This window comes from Lepidochelys kempii, chromosome 1 (genome assembly GCF_965140285.1).
Source record: "Lepidochelys kempii isolate rLepKem1 chromosome 1, rLepKem1.hap1, whole genome shotgun sequence".
Classification (NCBI taxonomy): Eukaryota; Metazoa; Chordata; order Testudines; family Cheloniidae; genus Lepidochelys; species Lepidochelys kempii.
In genome coordinates, this window is record NC_136380.1 from 61,317,687 (window position 1) to 61,338,562 (window position 20,876).

Below are 20,876 nucleotides of genomic sequence, written 5' to 3' on the forward strand. Positions count from 1 at the left end.
CACCTCGCTACAGGCCCTTTTACTCCAAAATTCTCTAATCCACCCATACATTCTTCTCCTTATCCCTATTACACCTACTCTGTATAGCAAGCCTCTCCTCCATAGCACATCACGTGCCTTTTCAACATCTTCCTCCCCTAAAACCACTCTGCACCTTATCTGTAATGCTATTGGTTTCCCCAGCAGTAACCCACAATCTGGGTTTCCCCACCCAGGGGAACCCCCAACCCTCTATCCCCACCTTGCCTCAGTGGCTACTGCCATTCACCATCTAGTCCCCACTCACTGAGGCAGACTGCAGTCTGTAAGCCACTCATCATCAGCAAGGAGGGTTTGGACTTGCTGCCTTTGTCTAACCCTGGGCTGCCCCTCTGCAACCCCAGTACCTGCTTTGGGCCTTCAGCAAGGCCTGCAGCCTGGGGGTTCTCCAGGCTGGAGCTCTCCAGCTCCTCTGGCCTTTCCCCAGCCCTGCTCCACTCCAGTACCCTCCTCAGCTCCAGGAAGCCAGGTCCTTCTCTCTCTACAGCTAGAGGAAGAGTCTCTTTAAGCTCCCGGTTCACAGCCCTTTTATAGGGCCTGCTGTGGCCTGATTGGGGCATGGCCCCAGCTGTGGCTACCTTCCCATCAGCCTAGCCTTTTCTCTCAGCACCGGCCCTCTCCAAGGGCTGGCTTTTAACCCCTTCTGAGCCGGAGCGGGGTGACCGCCCCACTAAAGAGCCATGCAAATCAGAGTTGGGAAAGTTATGTCAAATATAGATAATATTAAAAATGGTACACCATAGGGAGGTGTTATCAGCCCAACCTTATTTAATATTTGATATATGATGTCCCAGAATAAATAAATGCTAGGGTAGGTGTTACTCTATTTGCAGATGATTGTGCTCTGTGGGTTAAGAGCAGGAATACTGAGGTGTCAGAAAACAGAAGTGTTATGAGAGACCTCTGACAGGGGAAATGCATGGGGTTTCAAGTTCTCCATTGCTAAAATCAAAAGACTGATCTTTACAAAAAGGAAAGTTACAAAGGAATATAAAACTATCTGTATGGAGAACAAATAGATATGGTTAAAAGGTTCAAGTTCTTAGGGATACTCAGAGGTGAAAGTAAACCAGTATGGTCTGGTATGGTGTACCGGCAAGAGCCCCTGGCCCTTTAAATCACCACCAGAGCCCCGGGCCACCACCGTTATCCCAGGGACTCCGGCAGCGGGGCTCAGGCAGCAATTTAAAGGGCCTGGGGCTCCAGCTGCTGCGGGGAGCCCTGGGCCCTTTAAATCGCCACTCCAGCCCCGCTGCCGGAGCCCTGGGGTAGCGGCGGCAGGGCTCTGGCGGGTGATTTAAAGGGCCAGGGGCTTCCAGCCACTGCTACCGCAGCCAGAGCCTCAGGGAGTTTAAATCTTGATTTAAAGGGCCTGCATATTTAAAGGCCCCGCCTCTTCTGGTTGAGGCCACGCCCCCTGCTCAGGACTTCGGCGTACCGATAAGTCCTTTAAGTTACTTTCACCCCTGGGGATATTTGATATTACTTTGGAAAGATCATATAAACTATGTTAAAGATAAATGTACAGGAAGGATTGACCTGCTTAAAAGTCCTGCTGGGACTAATTGGGAGACAGATAAGAAAACACTACTGATGGTATACAGAGCCTTAAGTAGACCAATTATTAACTATGGCTGACAAGGTTTTGGGTCAGCATCAAAATCAGAACTTAAAAAATTAGATTTAATACAAGCCAAGGCACCATGAATTGCATGTGATGCATTTATTACAACACCTATGTATGCTACAGATAGCATCTAGGGAAATGCCAGTTACGCTATGCGTGAAACTACTGGACCTAACTTTCTGAGCCAAAGTTAATGGGAACTGCAATGATGAAGCACCAAACACATTTGAGGATTGTTGGGAATTCAATAGGTGAACTGTATATAGCACACGATGTTAGAACGCTACATGCTGTTTGAGTTAAAGTGTGGATGCAGGGGCTGAAAGACAAGGAAAAGCTGAATGAAGTCAAAACTTTTAGCCATGGGAAAATTATTTATGGATGGGAAGTCACGTGTCCAAATGTGGATTTAGATTGTATAAATTTCATTTTTAATACATACTGTATTTTTATTAAATGTATCAGTGTATAGATGAAAAGTGGAGTTGTTTTTGTCAAATATATACAGATGGGTCCAAAAAAGAAGAAGAAAACCCAGGAAGAATAGGGACAGCACATTGTATACCAAAACAGTCAGATATTCTTTTAGATGTACTATTTAGTAGGTCATGACAGCCAAACTAGAAGCAATAATGCTAACATTAAATTGGCTCTGGGATGTACACCCCGCAGCTGCTGTCATTTTTTCAGATTCAATCTCAGGCCATATGGCAATAAAAATGGGTGTCTCTGTATGTGATTTAATTAATGAAGTTATGTGTAATAACAGAGTTAGTACAGATGGGGATACATGTAGCATTAGCTTGAATCCCAGAGCATATTGGGATAGCAGGGAATGAAACGATAGACAAAGCAGCTAAAAATTCTGTGGCGGGGGGGAAAAGGAAGGATTGACATAGAAATACCCTTAAATAAATAGGAATTCAAAAGCCTAGTATAGAAAAATGTAAAGGAATGGCAAAAAGTTGTATTAATAAAAAAAGATAATTTTTTTGCATTGTGCCCTACAGTTGAGGATTATGACATACTACAGGACAAAGATGGGACTAATGAAGTGCTTAGGTTTAGAGTAACTGGCCATTGTGGCTTAAATAAAAAAACTCTTCATAAATATTTGTCTTCACAACACTGCAGTGAGGTGGTAATATTATCCCCATTTTACAGATGGGGAATGGACTCATGGAGAAACTAAGGCCCCAGTAGACAAAAGTACATACTAATTTTGAGTGTCCAACATGAGACACTTAGGGCCTGATTTTTTCAAACTACTTAGAATTTCTGAAGTACTTTATATCAATTGCAGCATCCTGGGATTGTAAGATTCTATGCCTGGGCTATGTTTCTTTTCTCCTAACATAGCACCTGCAAAGTGTGGCACAGTGGAATTGCTATGAGTGTTAGCATTTCTCTATGGGTGTGATTGGGTGCACCACTCACCGGCATCGCCTTCAGATCACTCTGGGGATTAGCTCTCGAGGCCAACACCCCTTCCCATGGTCACATGCCATCACATCATCTCTCTCTCAGGTCTATAGCTCCTCTCTCATCCCATGAACCAGAGCATCCTTTCCATGACTCAGCCCTCCAGCCAGTCACTCAGCATCCCCCCGTTCTAGGGTAATCAAAATCTTTTCTTCAGCAATTCTAGGCAGTCTTCCCATTCACTACCTCAGGTACCACTCCTTCACTGGCTGGTAGGAAAACCCAGGCCCAATGTCTACTCCAGGTTCCAGTCCAGGGACCCTCCACCGAGTAGTTCTGGGCTTTACTCTTCTAGTCCTCACTGCTTCTTCCCTAGATTACTTCCTACCACTCCTGGTTCCCCCATTTCGCTGGGAGTATCAGCTCCAAACCCTCCGCCCAGGTTGTGACTGCTGCCTTTTTCAGTTGCCTCTATCTGTTGCAAGGTACCTGGCTTTATAGGCCCTACCTGTTGCTGCCCAGCTGATCTTGCTTGCAATCAATTCCAGGCTCCCGCTCTCTTCCTCCAGGTGCAGGACACCTTAATCTTGGACACCTTAAACCTGGACACCTTAATCCTTTCCAATCCTCGATTGGGTGGACACCCCATCACAATGGGTGGCAGGATTCCAGCAGCTCTGACAGAAGCTATCATGAGGCCTACACTTAAAAAAATAATAATCAATTCTTGATGTTAAAAGCCTGATGATCAACTTGTGTCCCATCTCTCATTTTTAGGGAAGGTTACTGAGAATATTCTGACAAGGCAACGCTGGCTGTTTCTTGATTCCTCAGAGTTCCTTGACTCTGGGCAATCTGGTTATAAGCCTTGGTATGTGATAGAAACTGCACTGGTTGTGCTTGCTGATTATATCCTCCTAGCAATGGACAAGACAAACTGTTCATGCTGATTCTTTTAGATATATCAATATCCTTTGATACAGCTGACCACAAGATTTTGTTGCCAGACATAAGCGGGGATGTTTTCTTTTTCATGGGCACCAGCAGCAAGATCACTGAGAGTCCAGGAGAGACAGTCTCCACATTCACAAATCTGCTGCCGAGCACTACACTGGCTGGTGGGAGGAGCCGTCCTGTTCAGCCTGTCACCCTGGGCTGCAGTATCCCAGTGCAGAAGGAATCTAAAAAGAACTTAGCTGCCAAACTCTAACCAGTCTCTACTGAGCATTTGCAACCTGAGATTTTTTCAGAGGCTCCTTACCTGGCCAGATTTGGGTAGATTTTCACACGGACAGCAAAAGGTACTTTTTGGATTCCAGGGAAAGACGCCTTCCTCACCAAATCTGTAGTTACACCTCCATCCAGTGGAGCAGGAAGAACTTTTCAATGAAAGGGTTATAAGAACTTTTTAACATTGGCAAAAAAAATGCCAACTTTCTTCTCTGCAAAAATCTTTAAAAGAGAAAAAAATCAGCCGAGGCATGGAAAATTTCAGGCCAAGCAGTTATTTCGCAAAATTATAAGCAACTGAAAACAGAGTCTTATAATGGGAAGTGGCAAAGAGTCCTGTGGCACCTTATAGACTAACAGATGTATTGGAGCATAAGCTTTCGTGGGTGAGTACCCACTTCGTCAGATGCATGCGCGAAGTGGGTATTCACCCACGAAAGCTGATGCTCCAATACGTCTGTTACTCTATAAGGTGCCACAGGACTCTGCCGCTTTTACAGATCCAGACTAACACGGCTACCCCTCTGATAATGGAAAGTGTTAGGCAACATTAATTACAGGCATCACTGCTAGTTCTGTTTATAATTCATGAAGAGACACAAGCCCCATGCATCAGACTATATCCTCCCCTCTATTTTATGCAGAACTCTCCATTGAATTAACTGGGGAGTCCTGTACGTGGACTAATGCCAGAACACAGCCCATCATTTGCAACTTATGCCATTTCCGAAATGGAGTATTATTGCCTTGGTCTTATTGTCTGGCTCCTGTTTTAAAAACTCAGACTGGAGCTTGTATACCTGCTGCCCTTGTACAGCCAAGTCCCCAGGCCATACAAAAGCAATTAAATGTCAGCACTTGACTAGGGAACAGTATAATTGCTAAACAACTGAAGGTACGTTCACAAGCTCTACCAGAAGCTTACATTCACATAATAAGCTCTGCTCATGTACACAGCATAATAATGAATACAAGCATTGTATGAAGCTTGCAAAGCTTTTTGCATTAGCCTTGATTTCACTACCCTTGGGAACACAGTGCTGAGGCATTTTACAATAGTACAAACTTCAAAAAAAATTCACTAAAATACTACATTCACTTTGTGCCCAGGTGTGCCTACTTTTGTCTCTCTTGTTTTCTTCTTTCCTGCTGATTTTGAAGAGGCAATTAAAAGCCCAGTGACTTTTGTAATAGATGGTAGAGAGATAAACAACATCTGACCCATGTGATCTTATGAATAAATAGCGATTTAGATTTCATTGTATAGCAGCAGAATTTTTCGATGGTTGCTAGGGAGACTGTCATCTGCATCATATTGCCTGACACAAAGTTTTGGTGGTCTTGACTTTTTCATTCCCTGAGATACCCAGTGGAATTCTTCAGGCAGTCAGTATCTGAGCACTCTGTTGGCTCCTTTCATATCTGAATGACACATTCTGCTAGTCCAAACTCGAGTATCATTTTAGTAAAGGTATAGGTGAGTCAAGTTATTCTAGCTACATTTTAGTACTGTCTAGGCAATATGATGTTTCATAGTTATGGGTTTTGGTGGCTTAACCAGAATGGCACCTGATCACACAAATTTTCTTGGAAAATTATAGCTGTACTCTATAAAATTCCCAGTGAATTCAGTCAGAGCACAATTGGGTCCTCTGTGCAGTTTGTAGGTTCAGGCCTTTTCATTTTAAGTAAAATTTTGAGCAAGCTGCGCAATGTTGTGTGCAGGTTTACAACCTCTTTGAAGGTTTTTTCATGTCTGTCTCTTTGCACATGTGGGGAATAGATTTGTGCTTACATGAAGGTAACAGGCAATGCAATGTTTTAAATACAGTAGACTCCCATGTATCTGAATGGCCTGGGAGACATCCAAAACTTTTGGACACTCAAGCATTTGGATAAACATAAGTGATGAACTAACTAGTTAACAGGGCAACATGGGGGAACACACTCTGGATTCAGATAACTAGGATTTTTGGAGAAGGGGAATTTGGATATCTGGAATCATACTCGATGGTTACTTGCTCACATCTGAAAAACATTTTAAGGAAATAGAGCTTCCTGTAAGCAAGGAAAGGCAGAAGAGCAGAAACTCCATGAAGACTGTGTTATTCCAATCTAGTTACCCGAGAGGCACTCAAATACTTAACTTGTGTCAGTACAATACCCTAAAGCAGATCATCCATATTAAACCTTACTCTTGCTTTTCATTTCAGTCAAATTATTTGTAGCCTGCATATGTGCTTTGAAAGTCTGAGCCTCATCTGGCTCACAAAAGATACAAATTACCTTAGAAACTGGAAAGAATCCTTGTTGGTCGCAGAACGGTTTCCTCCAGGCTGACATCGTTTTGTAGAAATCAGGAAACAGGTTGTAAGAAGAAGCTGCTGTTCCCTACTGTACTCCTTTTTTCCTGAAATACTACACAAAATGGCTGTGCTAACTTGCAATGGCTCTACCATCCCCCTAGGGACCATTCTGCTGACCCAGGATGACTGGCGCACTCCTGCCCTAGACATGCCCCCAGTGCAGGGAAGGGTGGTGGGAGGGACAAGGGGTGGGTAGTATAGAATTGGCTATGCTAGTCCGACACTACCTAGGCACTCCCCTAGACAAAGGGAATCCTCAGCTGCTTCCAGGGGGCATGCCATCTATGGAAGCAAGGCATGCATTGCGTGCCTGACTGGCTGTGCATTGTCCATCTGGTGGCCCACCGGACAATTCCATCTGGCCTCCAGAACAAAATGGCATCCTTCACACAGCATGACCTTGCATGCACCATATGAGTGAGTCACGCTGCATGGAAGACACCATTTTGGATTCCCTAAGGCAAGCAAGTTGTTGCGTGCCTTACTAAAACTGTCACTGCAAGCCACTGGCTCTCAGAAGGAGCATTGCAAAGCAACCAGACGGAGGGGGAAAGGATCAGGCCCTTTAACTACCAGAACAGTGACAAGTTGTTTTAGTCTAAACAAGAACCAGGCCCTCTATGTTTAACGTAGTCAAATCAGTTAAGTTAAATTCAGAGTTAGATAGAAACCATAGGGCCATACATTCCCCTCCCTTTTGCAGCGAGATATAGAATAGTTGGCACTATGCTCTGATGTTAATGATGCCAACAACTAAGCCTGCTGCTACAGGGCAGTACAAAGGGGAAATACATACTGGGCCTAATCTGGCAAAGGGCTGAGCACCATCCAACTCCCAGCACATCTGATCAGGTCCTTCTAAACCCTGTCTGGCTGGAGTGGCTATACGGAGCCACCAACAATTCCTTTGCTGTACTTCCACTGCAAATCCGTTCTGCAGCACAGGGAGGCTATAGTGAGACAGAAGGGGAAGGTGACAGGGAACTGCTGTTTGATGTTCCATGTTCCATGATCAAACTGCTGTGGCGGACGTCGGAATCAGCAGTACAAAGCCGTACTGCTGGCAACGACTCACACCCCACATATGCTCCCACTGACAGGGTTATAGGCGCACCTTGCCAAGGGAGCACAAGTGACAGCTGTGCTTCCAGCACTGAGGGAGGAAGTGGGAGGCATATACAGAGACAGAGCGAGCTGACATGTTCGGTCTAGAAATCACCTGGGTTAGAGGCTCGTGAATCCTTGGCGTCTGCTTATGTGCCAGCCCTACCCCCACCACATTTATGTTACGCTAGCGAGGAATGTCCAGTGGAATGTAGGGACCTCCACCCACATGGTTCATGTTTTGCTCTTCACATGGCGAAACATGGGCTTGACATAGGGAGGGAAGGATTTGGATAATAGGCTCTAGAGATGGTTCGGCCACCCACTTTACCTCGCTGCTTGTGCAGGATTGCTCCCTGCAGCACAGTGCTTTATGAGGTGCTCTCTGCGGCGAGCCAGAGATTTTTAAAAGGAGCGATTTGACTCTAAAGCCACAGAAAAAGCAGGTCCCTAGCAAGGGGGGCTCTGCCGTACAGGTGCTCTCAGCACCATGCGTCTCATGTGACCATTTAAATGCAGTGCTGAATCCTCTACCAGGACAGCTTTACCAACACAATGGGTAGCCAACAGCCTCCACTTTGGTCACCCTTGTGCTACGACAGCAGAAAACATCTCACTTTGATCTGATGCTCTGAGAAACAGTGAGATGAAACATCCACTTAATTTATATAGCTAAGATGCTTTTAAACAAATCATCGCAAGTTTATGCTAATTCTGTGTACATGCCTGAATACCGGAGGGGGACACAATGGTTATCTTGTCACCTTATAGGGTAGACCAGTATTCTTTAGCAGCCATTTCAAAGTGAAAGAAAGGGCTCCACAGGCAGATGATTATAAAAACTGTCTCTGAAAGTCTAGTGAGGGCCAGATCCTGAGAAGTAGCTGTAAATTGACTCACCACCTCTCAGGATCAGGCCCTAAATGAGTATGTTGAAATCCAGGGCCACATTCCGAGCTGATGCAATTCCATGTGTTCTGGAGTGCTGGGAGTTCCAGAGCTATGCTGATTGACACCAGCTGAGAGTGTGGGGCATAACTGCTTTCTCAAAGTCCACTTATGAGAGTTGCACTTGGAATATTTATAAATTTGGTTGTCATTTGAAAGAAATTTCAGCTGCAGCTGCTCATGGTAGCCTGACAGCATTCTCTGTTGCTATGTATCTGGGAAGCCTTAAGATTCAACTCTAAAAGACTGGTGGTGGGCGGGGAAAAAGTCTTGTTTCACTACTGTTACACTGATTTTAAACTGCTGCATTTTCAAGGAGTGTAATTGAATGTATTCTGGGTTTAAAAGCAGTGGATCAGAGTGGAGAATCAGGCCCTCTAATGTGTAATAAAGGACAGGATTGTCTCTTTTTGGAGAAAGGGCTTTAGCAATTAATTTGGAGAGCTGGTTGCAGCTCACAAGAGAATGTGGAAAAACTAACTCAACTATGAGTAAATGGAGGTAAATGCCTGGAGCTCCATGTCGGGCGGGCGGGGGGGGGGGGGTGGGTGGCAGAAACAAAATCTGCCATATGAATCTGGAATTTCTGTGCTTTCATCAAAACTACAATTCCCTTTGGTTAATGGGGCTGAGAGCATCAGAGGAGATTCTAATGCCTTTAATAGGAATGTAACTTTAGGGCAGGTTTAGGGTAGTACATTCACGCCTGAATGACCTCAGACACAAAGACACCATCTGCACTGGCAGAATCACACAGGGAAGCTTTACAAGTGCTTGTCGAAACAATGCCAAGCCCTAGCCAGCAGCACTAGCATTCTCCATATTATTCAAACAACAAAATTCTTGCAATATTTTTTGACAAATAGCTGGGAAAAGAACAATGACATTGAGACATGCTTTTCATTGTTCCCATGAACAATGGTTTAGATTTTGGCTGAGCTCGGAGCCTTAAAAATTGAATATGAAATATCAGACCACCATGAAAATTAAAATAATGTAAGCATACAAGAATGAAAAACATATTACAAGATACTATACATTGCATCCAGTTATAAAAAACATGTATACTCTATTTTATGCGAGAATAATGTATAATCGTATAACTGAAGCCTCATAATGCATATGCCCAACTTTAACTTTGGCAAATTCTGAATTTTAAGTGCTAATTATCCTGTTCAGTCTCCGTGTACAGTTGATATAGTTGTGTAGTTATTTTGTATGGAGTTAATATTACAATTCACATTTAAAGAAAGAAGTTCTACACAGTAGAAATAACCCTAACAAGCAATTCCTGGAACAATCTTTTTTTCTGAGAGGAAGAAATTCTACTAAACAGAAATGCATAATCAAAAAACAAAACACCATGACATTGCTAACCTGAGAAATTTAAATTAACCTTTATTTACAGACAAAATTACACCATCAGAGCCTAAAATCTGCATTTCCTCATTAGCTCTTTACTATTTGTAAAGTTCACATATCCAGTGAAACTGACTTGAGTAGTACACACATTGTAACTGCATGCAAGAGATGACATGTTTATATTGGAAATGCAGATCGACAGCTCAGTCTACTTTATTCTGTTCCTCATGGTATCTCACTGCCTTGTGGTGAAGACAATGCAAACAAATTATTTAAAGTCTCTGAGATGTCCTTTTTCTCTTTTATTGCTTCCTGGTAACATAGGAGACCCACCAATGGATGCTCTTACAGGCTTCTGATATAAACGATGTTCTTATTTTATTTGTGTATCCAGCCATTCACCCTTAATATTCCTTCTTAACCCTCTTCATTTACATCTTACCTGACAGAGTGCATGCTTCTTTCTATTGGCTTCACTATGGTTGGATTTCCAAGCATGTCTTGAAAAGTATAGTTCACAAAAGGAGGCTACCACTGTTGTGAATTGTTTTTAATGAAGGCATTTAAAAATATACTGTACAGCGCCACAAAACAGAGATAAGCAATTTAAACCCAGGATAAGTCCATTTAAACCTGCCTTTGACATTTCCTGACCAGTCATAGATTGATATGCTACCATATAGCCTGGCAACATAGAATAGCAACAGAGGCTATTACATATGTTTTAGGAGCTGGTTACCACAAATGTTACCCAGAAATTATACTGGGGATTTTTCATGACCTAAACGCTGGTTTTTAAATGAGATTCGGAATATCACCCTGTAGAGTTTTAGCACAAATGCTATTCGGTTTGCCCAAATTGTAGAGAACAGCTCATCTCTTCACATAAAAGCTTTCAGAGCTTTTAATTTAGTGAGTTACTGTTTATTTTAATGAGTGGGTTGGAGATGATTTGGCATTACTAGGGGAAGATTAATTTGTGTACTAATACAACTCGAAAGTTCACTCAATTTACAGAAAGAAATGAAAAGCTTAAACTCTCAATAAAAATTCAGCTATTTCACCCACTGATGTTTATAACATGTGCTTCATCAGAGCCAGAATAAGTGAGGCATCGGGAAAAAAAATCAGAACAGTGAAAATGACTTCCCAAATTTATATCAAGGCTTTGATAATTAGAATTGTGTACCCTACACTTCAAGGCGCACTGGCTGAAGCAGTGCAAAATGACTGTAATGCTCTGTTTGTGCTGCTGTAGCTATAGGTCTGTCAGTATTTTTGTTATAACCCTCCACTTCAGGAATAAACTAAATGCAGCTCGCACAGAACTCACTAGGAGTTTATTCATTGACTTCAATGGCAACCAAGCTAAAACATCAAGGGACTTTTTATGGTGAAGGACCTGATCCTGCAAACCTTACTCATATGAGAAATCCTCATTTAAGGAGCCCTCAGTCAAGTACCTCAGCCATAAAATGACATTTGATACAGAAAGGATTTGCCTAAGGTAGTGGTTCCCAAACTGTGGTTTGAAGAGCATTTTCTGTGGGCCATAAAGAATTGGCTGTTCAGAGAATGCAGCTCCTCCTCCTTGTTTCCAGCTGAAAAATAATGCCCAAAGAAGTTAAAATATATTAAATATTTCCCTAATGTTACACTTCCATGTCAGCAATGCTGTAGTTGCCACAGGAATGTTGTTCAATCTCTAACTGGAGGGGAGGTAGCTCTTGCAATCACTAGTGAGAATGGAGATTGTCCAGAAGCCAATGGCCTATTGAGGTGTAATTTGTTGTGACAAAAATTTGAGAACCACTGATTTAAGCCTATTGAAAAAAAAAAATCTCTTTGGTGGTTTAATCCTTAAACACAAACCTTCTTTTCCCCTGAAAAACTAAGAGGCTTTACCTCAAAACCAATTGATTTTAACAACAATGTTCTGCAGATAAGGCTACATTGTTTTTTCAATTATTGTTTTAGAAATTAACTATTGTGCACATTAACTTTTTGCATTAAAAGTGACAAAAAATGTCAGCACACAGATTCACCGCGCTCTCAGGACCTATGTATTACCTCAATAAACTGACTAAAAACATGGCAGTGTGTGGGTTGTTGATCTGTTAATCAGGTAAAAAAAACCCAGATACAGTATATCACAGTAACTTTTCCGAACTATGGCATGAGCCATGCTGTATTTAACATGTAATAATTGAAAAGTTCACATCATCTTCAAATAAGTCATTAAAGTCTTTTTTTACCAAAGTATATACATGGACAAGTTTTGGTTCTCCCAATGCCTCCTTAAAAAGGATCAGGGGAATTAAAATAAAGACAACGTCTGCTTCAAGTTCATAAGCTATTTTAAAATAGAGTTAATGTCAATAATACAGGTTATTTCACTGACTTTTGCTTATGCTGTTACACAAGGAAGAGCGGTAAGAGTGATAAAAGGACATAAGTGAATGTCTGTGTGCTGGCCTGGATTTTCAGATGTAACTGCAAATTTCCTTCCTTTGCTGAGGTTAAAGTGTGATTATGTACTAAAGTTACTGAATGAAATTGTAAGGCTTCATGTTTATGATGTTTTGATTTCCAAATCAAATTTGCTCAATTTACAAATACAAAACTGTTTTTTTTTCTTATGGAAGTCATAGAATCATAGACCTAGAATCATAGGGACCTTGAGAGGTCTAGTCCAGCCTCCATGCTGAGGCAGGACCAAGTAAACCTACACAATCCCTGACAGTTGTGTAATCTGTTTTTAAAAAACATCTATGATGCAGATTCCACAGCCTCCCTTGGTCACCTATTCCAGTAGTCAACTATCCTTATAGTTAGAAAGGATTTCCTAATTAATATATAACTTCTGTGCTGCAGGTTAAGCCGATTACTACTTTTGTCTTCTTAGGTGAAAGGTCTTGGCCTAAGCAGGTTTCTCACCTATATTCAGTTTCCAGTGGCTTCAGCCCATTCTTGATTGAAGGGCCCATCTTTTTCAGCTTGCAGAGCTCTGGCCCCTTGTGTCTGTCCACTAATGGATGCCAAAGATGGCCTCTCTCCTTGCTTATATCTTCAAAAGTTCAATGACTTTATTTAGAGAGGCAACATAAGATAATACAAGAACATAAGAATGCCCATAGTGGGTCAGACCAATAGTTATCTAGCCCAATATCCTGTCTTCAGACAGTGGCCTGTGCCAGATGCTTCAAAGGGAATGAACAGAACGGGGAAATGAGAGAGAAATCCATCACCTGTCTAGTCCCTCAGGGACACTCATAGCATAGGGTTGTATATCTGATCATTTTGGCTATTAGCCATTGATGGACCTATCCTCCATGAACTTATACGGTTCTTTCTTGAACCCATTTATACTTTTGGCCTTTACAACATTCCCTGGCAACAAGTTCCCCAAATTGACTATGTGTTGTGTGAAGAAATACTTCCTTTTGTTTGTTTTAAACCTGCTGCCTATTAATTTCTATTCCCAACTGATAAGGCCTCAGTTGGAGTACTGTATCCAGTTCTGGGTGCCACATTTCAGGAAGGATGTGGACAAATTGGAGAAGGTCCAGAGAAGAGAAACAACAATGATTAAAGATCTAGAAAGCATGACCTATGAGGAGAGATTGGAAAGATTTGGTTTGAGGGGGAGGATATAACAGTTTTCAAGTCCATATAAAGTTGTTACAAGGAAGAGGGTGAAAAATTGTTCTTTAACCTCTGAGGACAAGACAAGAAGCAATGTCCTTAAATTGCAGCAACGAAGGCTTAAGTTGGACATTAGGAAAAATTTCCTAACTGTCAGGGTAGTTAAGCGCTGGAACAAATTACCTAGGGAGGCTGTGGAATCTCCATCCTTGGGGGTTTTTAAGAATAAGTTAGACAAATGCCTGTCAGGCATAGTTTAGTTATTATGTACTCCTGCCTTGAGTGCAGGGGACTGAATTAGATGACCCCTTGAGGTCTCTTGCAGTCCTATGATTCTATTGTTGGCTCATATGCAATTTATCTTTTTCAGCAGAACTACTGGCTAGCCAGTTATTCCACAATTTGTAGCTGTGCATTTGATCTTTCCTTCCTAAGTGAAATACTTTGCACTTCTCTTTACTGAATTTCATCTTAGTGATTTTAAACCAGTTCTTCAATTTATCAAGGTCATTTTGAATCCTTATATCCTGTCTTCCAAAATGTTTGCAATCCTTCCCAGCTTGGTGTCATGCACAAATTGTAGAAGCATACTCTCCATTCCATTATCCAAGTCACTCATGAAAATATTAAATAGGACCAGACCCAGATGTGACATACCCGACTACAATCCAGACCAGTGAGTAGCTGCGTCACCCCTGCTGTGTGACGTGGGATGCCCTTTACAATGCCTTACTGCTGTAGCAACCAACCTGGACTACTCACAATCAAACAGCCTCCAGCATGCAAGTCACTCCCAGCTATGTCTGTGTGTGCTTCAGCCAGCCAGCCAGCCACCTCTTGGCTGTTACAGCCTTAAAGATTACCAGCATGAGATCCAAATCCAGTCCCAGATTTCTGCCCTCCCCGCTCAAAATAGGCAGCAGGTTTAAAACAAGCAAAAGGAAGTATTTCTTCACACAATGCACAATCAACCTGTGGAACTCTTTGCCAGAGGATGTTGTGAAGGCCAAGACAATATCAGGACTCAAAAAAGAACTAGAGAAGTTCATGGAGGAGAGGTCCATCAATGGCTGTTAGCCAGGATGGGCAGGGATGGTGTCCCTAGCCTCTGTTTGCTGGAAGCTGGGAATGAGCAACAGGGGATGGATCACTTGAGGATGGCCTGTTCTGTTCGTTCCCTCTGGGGCACCTGGTATTGGCCATTGTCGGAAGACAGGATACTGGGCTACATGGACCTTTGGTCTGAGCCAGTATGGCCGTTCTTATGTTCAGCTTCCCCCACATCCATTAGGCCACTAACCCTGTCAAACAAGGACATTAGATTGGTCCATGGGTGGCACGTAATGCTGCTAGGGGGTGCGGGGTGCACAGATCTGGGTCCCTCTGAAAAACCTCCCCCCAACCATGGGCCCAGGGCTGGAGAAGTTCTCACTCCCTGCTGCGGCCTTTGAGCCGCAGCGGGGGCACAGAGCTTTTTCTGGTCTCGGGCCACAGGGGGAAAGGAACAAGGGGGGGGGGTGAGGCCGCAGGGGAGCGAAGAGGTGGAATGGGGGCGGAACAGGAGCAGGATCATAGGGGAAGGGATGGAATAGAGTGGGGCCATGAGTGGGGCCGCAGGTAGAAGGGGCGGAATGGGGAGGGGCTCAGAGCTCCAGCCAGGTGAGATAGATCTGCCATGGTCCCAGCCAACTGTGGCTCTCAACACCCCCGCCCCGGTCAAGGCCACTGCGGGAGGCGAGCAGCAAGTGGGGGTGAGGTTTCGGGCGGAAAAGGCGGGGAGGGGGCTAGCCTCCCCAAGGGAAGCTTCACCCCCTGCCCATGGCTTGGTCCTGCAAACTCAAAACAGGCTTGGAGTTAAAAGCAGTTCTTTTTTCCTCATATATCACAATTAATACAAAGATTTGCAGACCAAATTATGCCTTGTTGCATCTGGGCAAGCCCACTGAAGACTAACAGAACCACTCTTCAGCTCCTACCTTGAAGAGTACTTAAAGAAAAATGAGGATTACATACACTACTTTAAGAATTATATATAGACACACAATTTTCAGAAAAACAGTATCTTTTCATCAGGTGGAAGCCGCTATTGATTTTATATTTGTCAGCGGCAACTCCAGTCAGGTGATACAGAGCCGGGAAGGCGGTGGGGCGGATCTTCAGGGAGAATCAAGGCCTAACTGGCCCATGATGCCCCTCTAAACTACACCCAGGAGCTGGTACCTGTTCCAGATGGTGGCTTGTTAGCCAATTAGCAAGGGAGAAGCTGAGTTCTATAAGACTGCCTGCACAGCATAATTAGGAAGCTGCTCAGGTAGGAAGGGAGATCCCAGGTGTGAGGAAGAAGGAAAGTACTCTTCCTATGCAGGACCTTGGCCTACCAGCTAGGGAGAACCAGAGCTAGCTCCTGTAAGGGAGGAGCCCTGAGTTATGGCTTAGAGGAAGATCCCCAAAGGAAGATGGTTGAGGCACTAGGGCAGGGGGACAGTAGGGGATGCTTGTTGTCATGTCTGGGAGGCCAGCTTTTGGGTGCTTTTAGAGAGGCCCAGCAGTTTAGGGCTGGAGAGCTGAACTACAAGAGTAGGAGCAGAGCTGTGGGGTGGTGTTCCAAGGGGGTAACAGAAGAGGCCAATGCAAGCAGGCTAGGCTTCTGGGGTCGGGGGAGCCCTGAGTTAGGGCCTTCAGGGAACAGGAAAAGAAGGCCAGCAGGGGCAGAGCACTGGTTTGTTGTGTTTGGACTCCCAGCAAGGGAAAAGCCAGGGGAGCTGACACTCTGACAAGAGTGAGAAAGAACTGAGTTGAGCCCAGGAAGGGTGAAGGAACTCTTGTTTGTCAACTGGGACTCTGAGTACTCATAGGGGGTTTGAACTGTGGGCTTGGCTGGATGGCTGAACCATGGAAGACCCAGCAAGAGGCAGGCAGCCTGCAGGAGGTGCTGGAGCTGAGGATATGAGTGACATTAGGCATTGAGGCAAGGGGGCACTCCAAGGATGAGTGTGCCCTATAACAGCCTGATTCAAACCCACTGACATCAATGGAAGCCTTTCCTTGGACTTCAGATCAGACCCAGTATCTCAGAACCCAGGAGGGAAAAAAAACCAAAACTTTCAACGCTATTGTAAGGCCAGTTTTAAATCAGCACTTAGTTAATATAACTCTGACCCTAGGAGCACCCCAGTGCCAGATGGTATGGAGCTCCCTAGTATGGAGCAATGAATCTCAGCTGGCCTGGCCAGCTCAGTCCACCTCACACTAAATCCAGTGGGGGCATTTAATGTCCTCAGAAAACTAATAACTCACTGGTCATTAATATTATGATGTATGTACAATTAACCTGCAAAGAATTATACTAAATGTGCTGGAAATAACTAAAAATGTCTACACCAGGCATATCAGGAGAAATTGATACATAGGTTTTTCCAGACAAAGGAAGGACTGACACTTCAAGCCAAGTGTGGCAAGGGAAAGTGGGCCGGCCTTTTGTATTGTAGACTGCAAGAAGATCATGTGCATTGTAAAAGTCACAAGTGGGGGAGGAGCCAGCAGGGGAAAGGAACTTTATCTGGGGACGCACTTCAGGATTATACATTTCAAATGTTTACTGGACTATAAAAAGGGGGAGGGGAAGAGGAGATCCCTTAAGTTATCCTTCACCACAGGAGACAAAGAAAACCAAGCACTTCAGGCTATGTAATTGATCCTCAGCCAGGACTAGCCAGCCATGCTGGAAGAATGACTATGGTGAGAACTTTTTTGAACAAAAAATCTATAGTTTATTGCATTTCAGTCTTGGTAGCATATTTTTGCAACTATTTCTATCACTTAAGCCTATGTCTATGTTAATGAACTTTAGTTTTTACTATAAACCAACTCAGGACTATGATTGAAGGAAAGGGTGAGAGAACCCCAGGTAAGTTAACCAGCTGCTGTGTACTGCCTTGTTAAAAGAGCAGCAAAATTGGTAGTTTTGTGGGTGCTACAATAAGCGGGGACTGAGCACTGCAGAAAGATGTCTCTGGGGAGAACTTGGGGCTGGGAGGGTTGTGGAGATCCCTCTGCAATGAGTAACTGGGTGGTGGAAGCCTGGGTGAGACCTGCATGCTTGTAGGCTGTCTGGGCTGCGAGCCACAGCAGAATAACATTCAAGGCACCCAGAGTTGCAGGGCAGGTGGTGATTGAATGCTTTACTGTCCTGGGTGAATCCCAAAGGATCACAATAACCACTTTTAAATTTATCCTTTTTGAAATTATTTAAAAATGTGGTTAACCAACTTATCTTGCAACAATTTTGAACTGAATATCTTTTCTGATTTTTATACACTAGATTGTATAACTTTGTTGTTCTGTACATTTCCTAAATAGAATATATATGTGTAAGAAAAAAAAAAATTCACATATCAACATTCCTTTTTAAGCATAACAATTTATTTTGCACATGAGTATTATTTACAGAAAAAGGTACTTTTTTTGGGAAGTTGTTCAAGTTCAATAGATTTATCCTGAAATAAAATTTTATATTTGCATTATAAAAACATATTTCCTTTGCTATGTGAAAACCTGGTGTTTAACTCTCTGGATTTCTTTATCAGGGCTTTCTTTTGAACTTCGTCAAATCGATTGACTTGGAGGTCCTGGTCTCTGTCAAATGGCCTTCTCTCTTGAGGCTTCTTATCTTCAGCTGCTTTGCTCTTTAATTTTTTATGATGCATATCCATGAGAGATTCTGATCTTTTTGAGTCCTGGAAATAGGGGAAGAAGGAGGGTGAATATTGCAGAATGATGGTGAAACACAGCAAAAACAAAAATGACATAAGTGGTGTTAGAGTCAGGATGGTTATGAGGAATTCCAGAAAAACAAGTTAAGTTACTGGGCAACATGAAAGTAAATGAAATTCAATATAGACAAGTGCAGAGCAACTCAAATTAGAAAAATACACTTTTATACACAGTTTTAAAATGGGGTTCTTACCTCAAGCTGTCACTGGAGACAAGTGACTATGCAGTTACAGGAAAAAAAAGTACTAAAGCGTGGTCTTAATTCAAGAAAATACTTAAGCATGTGTTTAAATTTAAGCATTTGATTAGGCCACTGAAGTCAATAGGACTACTCTCCTGCTTGAAGTTAAGCACAGGCTTAGGTGCTTTGCTGAATCAGTGGCTCATGTTGTTTTTCAGAACCTGATGCTGCTCTCATACAAGTCAATAGTAAAACTCCCATTGATTTTAAACAGGAGCAGCATCAGTCCCAAGTAGGGGATGCTGCACCATCCTCTGAGAGTAAAGTGTGTACGTCCTGCTATGGCTAGCCAGTTCCTTGGAACTCCCATCCCACTGCAAACCTGTGCAAAGGCCTGACACGAACTGGTCTAAAAGCAAATCTGCTTGTATCTTTGTCTGTATTTTTAATGACATCTACATGAAGACAAGCTCTTTGTTAAATTCTATTTTTTCTTCTGCTTATTCCCCACCTGTAGTCACCATCTTCTGTGATATCAAACTGTTGCTGTTGAAAATCATTAAATCACAGGCCAGACTCATTCCTGGTGTAATTCCACTGACTTTAATAGTGTTACACCAGAGGACTGATAGTGCCAAGTTATCACTGCAGATGCTAAAACTAAGATATAAAGCACTTTCCATGGAAGCGGCCTGGTAGGAAATCAATGGAGAGAGGTCATTTTCAAATGACTTTTCTTCCCTTTCCTAAGGCTCAGTTCTATGCAGAACATTTTTCAAAACAGTCTCGGAGGCATCAGCTAACCTTGCACAGTAACGGGTTTCTCGTTGGTAGGGGAGATGACAGAATACAATTTAAAAGAACTGCATTTATGTAATGTTCACAACGGAACCAGGAGCAGGAAATACAGAGAAAATTCAAGACCGTACACTAATAGCTCTGGATCTGTAAGCCCTATAAATCTGAAAAGATACAGCACCTAATGAACTGCAAATCAATTATTAAGAGTGCCCCATGAACTCAGTTCTTCTAATATAAACCAAGGTTGCTGTACTCTCAGTTAATTGTTTTCTCTCAGGAGATTTGACTGTCTTCCAGCTGATGGCTGTAAACAAGGGAGAAAAGGAAGGGGCAGCTGTTGGACAGACAATAGCCCATGCTGTGAGACAGCAGTGGGTGGGGGAGGGAAGTGATTGTGAAGCTGATATGAGGCAGATTTTTAATTACCAATATTTGTCCATGAAAACCACAACTGCTTTTGCAGAAAGCAAGGACTATTTCCAAGTAAAAATATTACCCGAAAGGCAGACAATTATGGTATTGATCTCTTTGGCACATCGAGCCTCCTTTGGATGGTTCTGTATTTTAACCTTTCAATTAAACCTGTAATGCTATTTTCTTCCAGGGATGCCTATAATTCAGTGCAGTCTTTTACTGTTTGACTTGAAACTGTCTGTTCCCAGCAATGGAAGTTCTACCATGGGAATCATTTAAATAAAACACAAACTGAAACTCATCTAAGAAAATGCATATAAAAACCTACACACAGACACTATTTTTCAGCAGCAGAAGGGCCCAATCTTGCTCTTGTTGAAGTCAAGGGCAAATTCTCTAATGGCTTAAATGGCTGCAGGTTGGGGCCCCAGAAGAGAAGAATATAGTGATATCACCATGGAAACCAACAGTGCTAGGAATGAAAAACCAAAAGATAGTAAAGAAGTCAAGGAAACCTAGAAGAAAAAGCATTTTGTGCTTATACTTACATTGTATGAAGATAGCTGCTCAGCCAGTCTCTTGTCTCTCGCTGATAATACAATTTCTTCATCAGCTTTACTTGTTGACTTCTTTGCCTCTTGCATTTCCTGATGAAAGAAAGCAGACTGCAATTATGAGCAGGCAGCATACCTGAAGTAAATGACAAAAATCTATATTTTTCTTGCTTAAATATTAGAGGAGCAGGTCAAGATAGAGCTTTGGTGCCTCTGCCCCTCAGGCATTTTTGTTCTGCTTGATAAGAAACAGCCTGGCCACACTGTTCCTTAAATTGATACAGAACAATAGACTTCCCAGGCTGTAGCAGACAGAGATAGAATGTTGTTTAATGTAAGGAAAATAACTACTTTAGGTCTAAAATGTCTGTGTTTGGGAACATAATGAGAGCACTTTTATTAGGTTTTCC

The 20,876-nt window shown here is 42.9% G+C and overlaps 2 protein-coding genes across 9 annotated transcripts in view; one reads left to right on the top strand and one right to left on the bottom strand.

Moving 5' to 3' along the window:
- LOC144930624 (uncharacterized) overlaps nt 1-20,876 on the top strand; it is a 459,911-nt gene that overhangs the window by 207,045 nt on the left and 231,990 nt on the right. The gene's annotated exons all lie outside the window — the stretch shown is intronic.
- The window catches only part of GPALPP1 (GPALPP motifs containing 1), a 37,973-nt gene continuing 35,244 nt past the window's right edge, over nt 18,148-20,876 (bottom strand). For all 8 annotated transcript variants that reach the window (XM_073344914.2, XM_073344934.1, XM_073344924.2 and 5 more), the window contains 2 exons: nt 20,461-20,559; nt 18,148-18,479 (listed from right to left, as the gene is read on the bottom strand). In XM_073344914.2, the coding sequence (XP_073201015.1) occupies nt 18,264-18,479; nt 20,461-20,559 (315 nt within the window). In that variant the 3' untranslated portion in view covers nt 18,148-18,263. The remainder of the gene's footprint in view (nt 18,480-20,460; nt 20,560-20,876) is intronic.